This window comes from Schistocerca cancellata, chromosome 4, assembly GCF_023864275.1.
Source record: "Schistocerca cancellata isolate TAMUIC-IGC-003103 chromosome 4, iqSchCanc2.1, whole genome shotgun sequence".
Taxonomy (NCBI): Eukaryota; Metazoa; Arthropoda; class Insecta; order Orthoptera; family Acrididae; genus Schistocerca; species Schistocerca cancellata.
In genome coordinates, this window is record NC_064629.1 from 859,324,619 (window position 1) to 859,339,275 (window position 14,657).

Genomic DNA, 14,657 nt, shown 5'->3' on the forward strand with positions numbered 1-14,657 from the left:
TGTTTGGAGAACTGAATTTTTACTCACTACACCACCTATCTTCTAGATCAAATAACATCTGTTCACTAATACGACATAAATTGTTTAATAAACTTCCACTACTTGTATGGGACCTTCCTGCATACGCATTTAAATAAGGAAAGCAACTATAGTTAGCTGCTCACCCATTCCCAAGCATTTAAACAATTGTAATGTAAGGTTGTAATTTCAATGGTTAACCCACTTTACTGTTGCATTTATTACTGTAATCACTCTGTTATGGTTTTAAAAGATAAAACCACCATCTGACTGTTTATTATTATATTTATCTTTTGTACTATCCATATTATGGCTTTGATGCCATTATGAAGTACAATGCTAAAGGTTGTTAGGCCATTATTAAATCATATTTGTTAAGGCAGTCCAAAGAAGGTACACAAGGATAACACATCTTGCAGATGTGACTGTCAAAGAATTAGTCACATCTTAAAGACATGTGTTAGATTTGTTTAACTGCTTTGGACTGCCTTAACAAATACAACTTAATAAAGATCTAATGACCTTTAGCATTGTACTTGATAATGGCATAAAAACCGAAATAAGGACAGTACAAAAGATAAATATAATAATAAACACTCAACTGGTGGTTTCTTCTTTTAAAAAGTATTCCATGACTGTGGCTCAATGCCATCAAATGTACTATGTGTTTGGCATCATCCATTATTATTATTATTATTAGCATCTGTTTGATATAACTCCACCTACACACCACATAAACAGAATATATTCAGAAAAAAAACAGGGAAAATGTTCATATCATCTCTTATGATGACTGTCAACATATGTGAGGCCCTGTCAGTATCCCTTCACAGAAAACAGAAAGTTAGTCCAGACAAATGAGAAGGAACTAGTACCATGCAACACTGATACATAATGTTTTTCTGAAAGGTTGCATTCAATGGAAAAGACATCAGTACTGATTTATGCCACTGTTGTAAAATAGTAGTTCACATCTATTCAAATAATATTTAACTTTGTGTTTTAGCTGAGAGAGAAAAGTGAGATATGACACTCACACACCTATTATTAAATACCATTTTGCTTCTTTAAAATGGATTTGATGGTCTTTCATGGGCAGTCACTTTCTTACATATGTTCAAAATCTCCTACGAATTTATGCCAGAATGACTTTAATATGTGGGGATTATACAGGATGAAATCATTGTTAATAGTGAAAACTGACATCAGCAAAAGTATACAACACTAGAAGCAAGAATATCTCAGTAAACATGGGCCCACAAACAAAAGCAAGGTAATTATGAATTTGGGGTTAAAACCCTCACTGATTCCAATGTGAAGTATTGTCCTTGTTAGTATATGCATAGGTATTTGAAATGTAAACTTCTTGATTAAGTGCCCATCTAATAGTGCTTGAATTTCATCTGTGTCTCATGGTTGGCCAGTATGGTGGATGCATATTGGGGTACCAGAACATTTTGTTGCTGATGCAGGATGAAATCTAAAGCATCAATATGGCCTAAGATGGAAGGGTTGAGCAGGGCATTTACCTTGGCCTCCAATATCACCTGACCCCAGTCTTCTAGATTTTTCTGTTTGGGATCATCTCAGAATTTACAACACACCTGTTGAAACAGTTGAAGAATTGGAGCAGCAAACTGTACAGTCTTGTCAAGGTTTATGAGATGTTCCAGGGGTGTTTGAAAGAATTCGTAACACTTTGCAAAGACAAGTGCAATATTTCATCCAAATGCAAGGACAACATGTGAAACACCTCCTGTAAAAGATATGAATGTACAGTAAATTGCAACACATAAATGCTACAGCAGTATTGCATTCTATTTCTGGTAATGAATGTACAGTAAATTGCAACACATAAATGCTACAGTAGTATTGCATTCTATTTCAGGTAAATGTAGATCATGTAGGAAATTTGAACCCACTTAAATGAGGACCTGATCAAAAAAGAGTATGTTTAAATTAAATCAGAGCAAACTAGAACAATACTGACATCAGTGATGACTCTTAATCACTCATTATCAGTTATCTTGCATCCTCCGGTCATTTGCAGACCCATGTTTACTGGAACATTTTTTATTCTATTACCATACATTTTCACTCATTCCAGTTTTTGCTATTAATTATTATACACCTTGTAAAAATATTTGTAAATAAATATGTGTATTTCTTTTGTAAGTTTAATGAATAAACCAATGTTGGAAAGTGAAGTTAAAGTATATTTGGAGTTGGATTGTATGAGGACAATCTTTTGATGAAAAATGTAAAGAAAACTTACGTGTATGGCAAAAATATTCCAACCCTAATATTTTTCTCATAACGGAAACCACAATGAGTTATGCAATTATTTGCAAATTGCGCATAAGCTGACAATTTACACCAGAGAATTATAGAATAAGTTGGTTTATGAGCAAATTGTTTTCCTGTTTGATGCTGACTGCCCTGCTAATAATGGAGGAAGTCTCATAAAATATTATTATATTGTTTCGGGTCTTTGTAAGCACCATATCAAAATTCATTTGACACACAGAGCAATAAATAATGTAGACTGTAATCCTAACATACCTGATCTCTGCCATTATTAAAACTAAAATGCAGAATTACAATCGTGTGTAGATGACATAGTTCCACCTTCACAAATTATAAGTTTTATCAATGTACAGACTTTTTATGTACAGGTTAATGACTTATACAAAGTAACTACTATGAAGTTCAATCTTCACTTGTAACAGTGGATGAAAAAGCAACCAGTACTAATGGCAGCTGAAAACCTCAGGAAGTGTATGTAGCTGTATACAGAAAATAAATTACTGATATCACTACAAAGTAGCAACTACAAGTAATCCATAAATGATCCTGAACAAAATCAATATTTTTTATGTTATAAAATAATTCCACTTTTTCTCACTCCTATGCTGTTTTGGATTTGGAAACAGCTTCTATTATTGTGTAGAACATTGTTTGTAAGAAGATAATTACTGTCATTTGGTTTGCTATCATGAAAAAAATTCATCTGCAGTAACCACTGATTTGAGGTTCTTGTTATCATCAATTAATAATATAATTCTGGTGAAGTTTATTCCTGGGTCTTACTATGATTAAAAGTAGAGAATGTAGATCAGAAAAAATACTTTCTAAATGCTCTTATTTCTTTTTTTTTAAAAAAAAAGGAAGTGTTCAAAATCTGATAAGGTTTTCAAACACTTCTACACATTTTCATTGTCAGCAGCAGATTTGTATGTTACTCGTAATGCAGTAGCACTGGTTTTGTTGATGCTGACAAATGAACATAATTTCTTACCTACACATCCATACATATGAAACATAAATGAATTTGCAGTTGATAAAACATCACATATAACAGATTTCTTAAACAGCATTTAATATATAAACAATACTTTAAACAAAATCCTTCCCCTCCCCACCTTTCTCTCTCTCTCTCTCTCTCTCTCTCTCTTCACTCATGGCACAGCATCAGAAGCATGAGAGAAAGACAGACAGACAGACAGACAGAGAGAGTGTGTGTTTTGCATATGTTCATTTGTACCCTATCTTCTCCTTTCCTGCTCCATGTTAATATGTTGAGTTAAGTTACTAACACAGTAAAGCCGTCTGTTAAACATTCACTGTGGTGCTGCTAAAAACAATGCTTATACATGTAAACCATAGGAGTCAGAACTCCATGTCTTCATGTACAATCCGTTTCATTTCCTGCTGATTCACATAATTCATAGAAATTAAAAAACCAGAAATGCATATTAAAATTTTCAAAAAGAGCTTGTCCCATATTAACTGAACTTAATAAACTCAAAATAGACAACATGAAAGCACTGCTAGTACTTTGAAAGATATTGTCATCTATAAGTATAATGGGACTCAAATAGTGGTACTTACAACATTTAAATTCTGATAATTTGAAAATATTGTTTTGTAATTTAAGCAAATGTAGTCATATCCTGAGCTATTCCATACAATATGTCATTAAACATTTAATTTTTAACAAAATGTTCCTTAAACCTACTTATTAAAACTGTAATAGTAATTTTTATTCTGATTGCCTTGATGTGTAAGATACTGAACAATACGCAGAATTTATGTGCTTTTACATACAACTGATTAAATAAAAACAGTTTTCATGTAAGAAGAAACACTAAATTCATACATTCAAACATGGAAGAGACTCATTATTCAGTATCTCATATCTCACATTAGCAGTCAACATACTGCATGATCGAGTTGTGTTTTGCAGTTGTTTGTGTATAGACAGTTTTATGAAATACTCACACTTTCTGTCTCTTTCTTGTATAATCAGTCTGAGGAATATGTGATTCATGTTTTTAGTCAGCTGCCTGTGACACTGCTAGAACAATACATTGTGACAAACAAGTTTTCTGTATAACATATATAAGCTGTGCTTTATACACAATTGTTGTTTCACATACATACAGTGCTCTTAATTAATTTTGTACATATTTCTTCATTGGCACACATACTTGCACACATAACGTTTACTCACACAGCCAGGAAATAATCTATAGTTTTTTTTTTTTTTTCATTTTGATACGGACATTTTGTTTTAATATACAACACGAGTGTTTTTGAAATAATCGTTTTTTCCGCACAGATATGAATTAACTCCTGCACTGTCTTTCAAATTCATTGCACCACATTTGTGGCCATACACGATACATTTACTTTTTTGTTAACAGTATCATTCACATTAAAAAGTGGATATGATTAAAATCAGGATGCGATTTTCTCAACTATGCTTCCAGATTTTCTTCAGACACATCTGGAACCATAGATAAGTCTTCGGCCATCTCATCTGGCTCTTCAGATTCATGTCCATGATCCAGCTGCATCCCCACTGTAGCTCCAGGTACAAAATCTCGCTCCTCGCCAACTTCCTCCACCTCTTCTGCATCTATTCCATGCTCCATTATCTCCCTCTTGATTAAATGGACAAGACCATCATTGTCAGGATTCATAGATGGTGTCTGCAAGGCCTCTTGCTTGATATGCATGAGTGATCCATCCACCGAAGATCTGAAAGAAATCATGTGTTTTGAATGAATTGTATTTCTAACCTGCCTAGTAGACATGATAATAACTAGGCTCTGATATTGTCATTATTATGTGGAGAAGATACAAACAAGATATTTATCCTGTTTATGAATCTTTCCATTTTTACTGCTATGTAAAGAGTATGTTAAATATTGTTTATTAAAAAAAAAAAACACTCTTCTCAGTATTCCAACTGTAATAGTGTCCTTCTTTCATAGCCACACATGAAGTAGCGTGCCTCAGAGTTACACCATTCAAGCATAATGCTGATGTAACTGTCATCTGATCAGATGGAAATGCTTCACAGTATAAGATGGTTTTAAAAAATGCTCAATACATTATAATTTTATTTAACTGATCTTTTTAATATTATGATCAGCTGGTCATACTACAGCACTATTAGTGCTTTTCCTGGTTCATCAACTGCAACTATCCTCAATGTATCTTTTTCTTCTTTCACAAAGCTCAATTTTCAGTTCCCCACCTTGTCTTTCTCTTCAACCAATTATCTTTTTTCCTGCTTCAAAGACAATTTCTGTGCAAATGGCAACATATATATTGGACATCTAATGAGAGTATGGTAACACCAGGTAATGAACTTGTGTTATTTTAAAACTTTTGGGGCATAGCAATAATATTAATAAAACACATGTGAGACTTCTAAGCACTAATCTACATAATAAAACAAAACAAAATATGAACTGCTCAATCAGTGATCCTTTCACACTGGTAAATAACTTGACTAAAAGAAGGGATAGGTTGATGGAAGACATCCTGAGGCATCAAGGAATAATTAATTTGGTAATGAAGGGAAATGCATGTGTTTGAGGAAGGGAGGGGTGGAGGGCAGTGGGTAGGGAGGGTGAAACTTGGGAGGAACACCAATGTTTAACAGTAAACAGGTTCAAATGGATGTAGTCTGCAGTAGCTACACAGAGATTTACCTGCACTTCTGATTTTATAGAATACAAACGTTATTAACTACAAATATGTTCTAGAATGGACTTTGAATTTTAACCCTAGGAATACCAAGGCATTTTCCATAACATACATTACTGGGGGTGGGGAATTTTGTTTGTAAGTAAGGTTTGTGTGTATAGCTTATAACTGTAACAATCACGAGTGTACAATACACAGGGTGGAGAAAAAATGTGTCACAAAATTTTAAGCCTGGATAGCTGATGCCAGTAGGAACCAAAATTACTAATATTGCATAGGTCAACAATGCACCATTTCTTAAACTACAGAAACTTGGCACCATGTGCTTTGATTGGCTGTGGGATTGCCCCTGTTGCTGTTCATAGGTTGATGCGAACCACCCAGAAAAGAAGAGTAGTTAATGGATTGCATTCAATATACTGCCAATCACATCAGGGTAATACCAGAGATCTTTGAATGAGTTCGGAAAAACACTGTTCGACGTTACCAACCTTGTGTCATGTCAGATGGTCGCCAGTTCGAGCACCTGCTTTAAGTAAACAATGTCCTAGCAACAAAAAAGGCCCTTTTCAGGGCACACACAATTTGTAAAAGACTTTCTGTATGAGTTTGTTCCCAGTACATCTTATCATGAAACTAACAATGGATGTGTCAGGACCTCAGAGGATTCGCCCCCAGGCCCCCAGAGTGGAAGGCTGGCACGCTACCACTGAGCATGGAGGCCATCTTGGATACATTGCGATCTCCAGCAGGAAAAGCATTTGCGGTCATGCACTGTCCAGAGCATCCAGCAACAGGACAATCCCACAGCCAATTGGATTGAGTGACACCAAGTTTCCATGGATTAAAAATTGTGTGTTGCTGATCTACACAACATTAGAAATTTTGATTCCTACTGGCATCACCTATCCAGGGTTAAAATTTCGTGACACAGTTTTTTCTCCATCCTGTATATATTGTTATCTGCTCCATTTTTAATTGGTGTTTGGAGTGGCATCTCTGGGCAACAATTGGAGCTACAAGTTGGTCAACTACAGTCTGCATATATATATTTGTGTGTGTGTGTGTGTGTGTGTGTGTGTGTGTCTGTGTCTTTGGAGCTTATGGGTGCTCAGCGGTGAGGTTATCAGCGCCCTTACACTCACTGAAACAAGCAAATGTGAAGAAAACCTCTAAAATTGTGGCACACCCATGCACTCAAATGGACCACACAATCACTCCATCTCATAAGCGCTAAAACAACAGAAAAATAGTAAAAGTAGCTATATCTGAGCCTAAACCACAAGTAAAATGACAAAGGAGCTAAAAGAAAGGTAAAGGGAAATATTGCTAGCTGACCACTTACAAAAAACATGAGTGAGCCAGTCACCCTAAAACTGTCTCCCTAAAATCTTGGGAAAAATATTGGACAATTCAAAAAACTTTAAAATTTGAACCACATTCATTTGAGCGTTAATTAAAATAGAGGGCTGATCTGTTGGCAAATCTGTGACAGCCTGCTGGTTGGAAAATAAAACACACCCCAATAAAATATGGCACATAGTGACCTGTGCACCACAAGCATCACACATTGGAGGGTCCTCTCATCGGAGCAAGATACCATGTGTCCTAGGGTTGTGACTCATGCGAAACAGGTAAAGGGACATCATCCTATCAGAATGTAGGTATGCCACGGCCATGTTGTGCGCTTTACTAGGCAGAGCTTATTGTCTATCACTTCCAGCTACTCATCCTCCCACCAGCACAAGACTCTGGATCTCAACAGCAAGACTGTAGCATGCAGGTGGGGAGCACACTGAAATAACTGAGGACCATGACATGCCTCCTTAGCTGCTAGAGCCACCCTTTCATTCCCCACAATGCCCATGTGCACTTATACCCGGCAGAATGATACCTCATTCCTCAGTCATTGTAGTTGGATGAGGGCATCCTGGATATTCTGGAACTACTTTATCTGCTGGGTACAAACATTGTAGAGAGCGAAGAGCACTCAAGGAATTAGAGCAGACAAGAAATTTAGCACTGGAAGAACATATCATCTGCTCCAGTGCTCACAAGATCACATATAATGCTGCGTCAAAGACAACAAAGTCTTGAGGCAGACAGACCTTGAGGACACAATCTGGGATAATAACAGAGCAACCAACAGAGTCCTCCTGTTTAGTTCCATCTGCAAAGACAGCTACATAGTTGTGGTGCTTATATAAAATGTCAGAAAAAATGGCATTAAAACAGATGCAGGAGTGCAGTCTCTCCTGCACTGTACTAAATCCATAATGACTCTGGGCCTCTGTGGTAACCAGAGTGGCAAATGGTTAGCATCCTAGCTTTGAGGCTGGACATGCTCAATTCCAAGTGACTCCATCACATGCCACACATGGATCCCAAATGGCTTTGCTGCTCATGGACAACGAGAGAATGCAACCCTATAAAACTGGAGCAGATGCACCCTGTCCGCTTCCCAAGACCTGTGGCTAAGGCATTTTATGATGCTCAATGCTTTCAGGGTTATGGCTTTCAGGTCCCTCAGGTGCAGCAACCACGACAATTTGGAGTCAGCAATGAGGCCCAGAAACTTCACTGAGTCTCTAAAATGGTGAATGGTATCCCTCATAGGTAAGGCAGACAAATTAAGAATACGACAAGAATGATTAAAATGTAAAAAACACACACACACACATATATATCCACAGTAAACTGAAAACCCATTTTTGAAGCCCACTTCTCTAACCTCAACACTGTAAGTTGCAACTGACAGCTCACTCTTGCAATGCAGGTAGAGGAACAGAAAACAGCAAATTGTCCACAAATAAGGAGCATTGGTTCAAATGGCTCTGAGCACTATGGGACTTAACATATGTGGTCATCAGTCCCCTAGAACTTAGAACTACTTAAACCTAACTAACCTAAGGACATCACACACATCCATGTCCGAGGCAGGATTCGAATCTGTGACCGTAGCAGTCGCGCAGTTCGGGACTGAAGCACCTAGAACTGCTAGGCCATTATTCAGACTCCTTACAATAGACATGATACTGTTTATGGTGATGGCAAAGAGGGTAACACTTAAAACATTGCCCCAAGGGACACCATTCTCCTGCTCAAAGTGATCTGATGTGTGTTACCAACTTGGGTCCTAAAAAACTGGTGAGACAGGAAAGGCCATATGAAGATGGGGAAGTGGCCACAAAAGCCTCATTGATGCAGTTATGTGAGAATACTTTGTCTCCAAGTAGTATACTATGCCTTACTGCTATCAAAGAATATGCTGATACAGTAATGTTTACATAGGAAAGTCTGCTGTATAGCCACCTCTAGAAGGGTCAGGTTGTCCACAGTGGACCAAAATCTCCGAAATCCAAACTGAGAGTGACTAAGGAGTTTCCTGTTATCTGACAATCAGACCAGACTATGGTTAACCATTTGCTCCCGGGACTTTCCTACATAGCATATTATGGTGATACTCTGATAATTACTGCGACATGTGAAGTCCTTTCCTGGTTTCAGGAGAGGTATCAAAATTGCCTCTCTCCATGAATTGGGGATGTGAACTGACTGCCATACAAATTAAAACATCCAAGGAGGATGTTCTTTGACACTGCTGGCAAATGTTGAAGCACGGAGTACCAGATTTTATCAAGACTGGGTGCGGTATCATGAGGCTCAGACAGTGCCAATTCCAACTCACACATGTAGAAAGGGCAGTTGTAAGATTCAGAACTCCGGGAACTGAAGTCCAACTTGCCTCTGTCTACAGTGACATGGTAATGGCAGAAGAACAGAGCATGGCTAACACTGGCGGTTGTTTTCACAAAATGCTCTACCAGCATCTGAGTGATGTTTCCCAGCAATTTTGAATATACCCCTGTTTCATCACTGCTGCTATCAGTAAATGACTGTGTTCACTAGAAATCCTCTGAATGCCTTCCCATAGTTTTGTTGAACAAGTGGATGATTGCTATAGTCCAGGAATACTCGCCATGACCTTTTCCTGCTCTCCTTAATTATCTGTTGAGCCTTGGCTATGACATTGTCTGCTTTCAGGTGCCATTTAAACTGTCGAAGAGCTGCATGCCTGTCATGGACTGCTGAACAGCATTCATCTGTCCACCACGGTATAGATCATTGCCTAAGATGATCTGAGGACTTTGGGATCAGTATCTGGTTGAACAGCATCCAGTTATTCCTGCCGACCATCAATTTTGATGGCTTCTGTTCAGGTAATGCTCCATCCAGTTGGTGAATGTGGAGTTGGAAGTGGTCACTGGAATGACTGAAAAGAGTCTGCTAGAGCTGGAGAGCTGAAAGAGGGATTGATGGCTGAGAATGACCCAGAAGCAGCACAGAAGTGGGTGGGAGTACTTGTGGTAAAGATGCAGAGGTCATGACATGTCATAAGGCTCTCCAAAATCTGACCCCAAGGGCAAATAGAAGCTGAGCCCCACAAATCATGATGGGCATTGAAGTCTCCAGTAGGAGAAATGGTCAGGGGAGCTGTTCTGTAAGATGTGTGAGAGGCTCAGAGTCTGTTGCAGCTTTCAGAGATTGATAGAGGAAGCAAACAGTGATTCTCTGACACACATGAATTTCTGTGGCAACTGCTTGCTGGTCAGTAGCTACAGGAAGAGTAGAGGAGTGATGCACTTTATTGACAAACACAGCAAGCCCTTCCTTGGCTCTGTCCCCAGTCAGGACATCGTTTTGGTGAAGGGTATAGCCCTGTAACACAGGGGCATCAGTGGCTTTAAAATGTATTTCTTGTAAACACAGGCACAGGGGGTGTTCCTGTGCTAGCAGTTTCAGTGCCTCTACATGTGTCCTGAACCTGTTAATGTTCCACTGTGACATGGGAGCCATCTATCATGGGGGTTGTACTTTCACTCTGTCCTTCTGCTGGGATGGGAGCTTATAGCGGGTGGGGGCTCAGTCTTGAGGCGATATGGTTGCCCCAGTCCAACATCAAGGTCCATTAACTCTACCAAAGAGTCAAGAGAGGATGGCATCAATATTGTCAGACTGTTTACTTCGCAACACCATCAGCAGTGGACGTTTGGGCTTTTACTTTTTGCCCTGGGTGGGCTTTGGAGCCACAACCGAGTCAGTGGTAGTGGCAGCGTTGGACACTGGACCAGACTGAACGTTTGGAAGAGCAGAGAGCACTGCAGTGTTAGTGACCATAGACTTGTCTGATGTTTTGGGAGGAAATATAGGCTGTGAAGTAACTGTAGCAGCACGAATACACTGACAAATGCAGGTACTAGTGGTAACAGTAGTTACCTCCATTTGTGTAGCCGTGTTGGTTTTCTGTACTGGCTGTTTAACAACTGAAGCAAAGGAGGTAGCAAGCATTGGAGTGCTGCACAATCATATGAATCTTCTTGGCCTGACCATAAGGTTCAAAAATGGCTCTGAGCACTATGGGACTTAACATCTATGGTCATCAGTCCCCTAGAACTTAGAACTACTTAAACCTAACTAACCTAAGGACAGCACACAACATGCCTGACCATAAGGGATCCATCTTGTGGTTTTAATTTCCTGTATCTTCCATTCTTCAAGGAAGACACAGCAGTTCCTACTCCAAACAGGATGAGCCCCAGAGCAATTCACACACATTGGAGGAGATGAATATCTGACTCCTTCATGGGCAGCCTTACAACATTTGCTACAAGTGGCTCCTAAATTGTATCCAAGAGTGGTGTAACCCAAGTGCTGATATTTAATATAGCATATTGGGTTGAGTACATAGGGCCACACAGTTAAGCAAAGAAACCCACCTTTATATGTTCTGGGAATTTTGTGCTATTAAAAGTAAGGATGAATGAGTTGAATTTAATCAGATTGCCTTCCATTCTTTTCATAACATTCTGCACATCTACAATGCCTTCTTGGGCCCATTCAGCTTTCAGGTCTTCTCTGGGGATGTCCAGTAGGTCTCTGCATGGTATGACACCTTTACTGTAGTTTAATGTGGTGTGGAGATCAGTCCCAATGGCATATTCCCCAAGGGTTTTACTCTTCTGCAGGTTTGTCACTTGTTGGGAACTTGATGTTTCCTACAAACAGTGTCCCATTTTGTAACCACTTAACTGATTTTAAAGTACCTGCAATCCCCTCTACACCCATTTGTTTATAAAAAGATGACACTTTTTTTGAAACTTCACTCTTTCCTTTTAACTAATAAAAACACTCTCTGACCAGCAGTACGCAGTCTGTTACTAAAGACACTAGTATTCTTTAATATCCCTGAGTCCAGAGGACTGGCTACATGAGCCCTCTTATTTGATATGTATTACTGCCTACCAGCAGCCCACCCATTCCACTGAGAGATTACAGAGAAAGCTTCAAAGGATCCATCTTTGTACCATGAGCAGCTAGTGAAATAAAAGTCCAGCTAGACAGATCCCAGCATGTTTAGGTAAACCTTATACACATGAGGTGTGGCTGGTTACCTTTCCACCTCAACAGCCATGCATCTCATCAGCATGAAGCACACCTTGAGGTTGAGGGCTGTTTTTTTATTTATTTATTTATTTTTATATATAGAGGTTTGTACCATCCTCGTGACCTCGGTGGTCAAGCCATGATCCCCAGTTTCTGTGACACAGTGGTCGCTGAAGCATGCCCAGAGCTTACGGTAGAGGGGACTGGTGGCGCTTACCCATCCGTAGCTCAGGAACCCCAGGGTTGCCAAATATGTGTGCAGAAAAGGAGTGCCGAGCCCCTGAGGCAGTAAAGTAAACATCTGCAGAAACTCCATAGAACTGTAAAGCTTGACCAGAATATCTACCCATCAATCTCTCACTACATACTATAAATTAAAGTCCTCTGCTGCATTTTTCTGACTGCATGTGGAGGCTTGGTGGCCCAGTGATAAAGTTTCAATCTACAAATCCAGTGGTATTGAGTTCAGTCCCCACTCAATCCTAGGATTTTTATTTGTCACATCTTCTTTCACCTGTGGTGATGTCTGTTGATATGAAAAATGGTGAGTTACACTGTGATTTAGAATCCTCATTAAACTGTAAGTCCCCTTATAACTGGTTGAGAAAGTCAGTTTCACAGTCAGAGAACAGCAAAGTTATACCACCACCAAGAGGGCCATGGCTAGTAAAGCACTGTAGTATTCAACATAATCTTTTGACTGATGGCAGCTCTACCTTTACTAATCTTAGTAACTAATGTAAGAACTTTGACTAGTAGAGAGACTGATTCATGAGGAAGGATTGTGCATGTGATTTATAAATATTTCATGCAAACTAACTGAACTACAATGAACTGAAGGTCCCTGCTGCAATTTTCTGTCTGTATGTGAAGCCTAATCTCAGGATGTAATATAGGGATTCTGATACAGTTTTCACTAATATATAGACTGATACATCAGGAAGGTTCACGTGTATTATTTGCTACCACTATGCCACACAGGCCATCTGGACATATAAGTGGGGATCGGAAAGTAATGCACAATAATTTTTTTTCTCCCCTGTTAATGCAGCTGGAATGTTGAAAGTACACCAAAATGTAGTTTGTAGCTTGCACTACAGAGGGTATTTGGTTTTCATGTGCAGCTCTAGTGAGAGAAGCCTGAACTATGAAACAGACATGGTGCACATGTTACTGTCATCAACCTGTGAAGAACAGCAAAATGTAGTTCGATATTTGTGGGCCAAAGGGTATAAATCAAGTGAAATTCACAGGGAAATGTATGGCATGTATCGAAATGACTGTACGGCTCAGAGCAATGTCTTCAAGCAGTGTTCATTCTTCCATGAGGACCCTGTGAACCTTACTGATTTGCCACACTCTGGGCAGTTGGTAACAGCTGCAACCCCACAGAATGTTGGAGTCATTGAGGTAGCAATTTTGAACAACCAGGTAAAGTCAGTGCTTGCTGGGTGCCTAAGAACATGACAGGGAACCACAAAGACCAGCAAATGATGACAAACTTGAATCATTTAATGCATTAGGCCATAAAAGTGCATGTCTTTCTCTAAGGAATTGTCACTGGTGATGAGTTGCTACACACCCAAAACCAAGCAGGCCTCTATGGAGTGGGTTCTCCAAAACAAAAAAATTCAAAGTGACTCAATGTGCTTGGAAATTGTTTGTGACAGTGTTCCGAGATATGCATGGTATGTTATTGGTTGACGATGAACACAATACAACTGTGAAGGCTGCAGCTTACATTAAAACTTCAGTTATGTTGCTTCGTGTCCTTTGTGACAAACGCCACAATATTAATGCTGATGGTGTCAGACTTCTTCACAACAATAAATGCCCCCATGTAGCTGCTCCTGTTCATGAAAAAACTGCAGAATTTTGGTGGGAAGTGCTCCAACATGCACAATACAGTTTGGACCTTACACTGATGGACTTTCATCTGTTTAATCCAATGAAGAAATTCCTGGCTGGCCAATGTTTTTTATGACAGATGTGAAGGTGAAATCAGCAGTCTGCAGATGCCTATATTCCAACCAAACAGACTTCTACGAGCAGGGCGTACTGAAACTGACTGTGTAGAAAAGTGGGTACAAGATGTAAGTTAATTTGTGATTTTTGTTTTGTTTTGTTATTTACTAAACTTTTTGGTAGTACAATTACTGTGCATCATTCTCAGCTCTTCCCTTTTAGATACTTAG

General features: G+C 39.0%; 1 protein-coding gene across 1 annotated transcript in view; it reads right to left on the reverse strand.

Annotated features, from left to right (window-relative positions):
* Positions 1-4,507: 4,507 nt before the first annotated feature.
* Positions 4,508-14,657, reverse strand: part of LOC126184990 (forkhead box protein P1-like) — a 224,997-nt gene continuing 214,847 nt past the window's right edge. Inside the window, exon 15 of the mRNA XM_049927700.1 lies at positions 4,508-5,061. Coding sequence (XP_049783657.1) covers positions 4,779-5,061 — 283 coding nt within the window. The 3' untranslated portion in view covers positions 4,508-4,778. The remainder of the gene's footprint in view (positions 5,062-14,657) is intronic.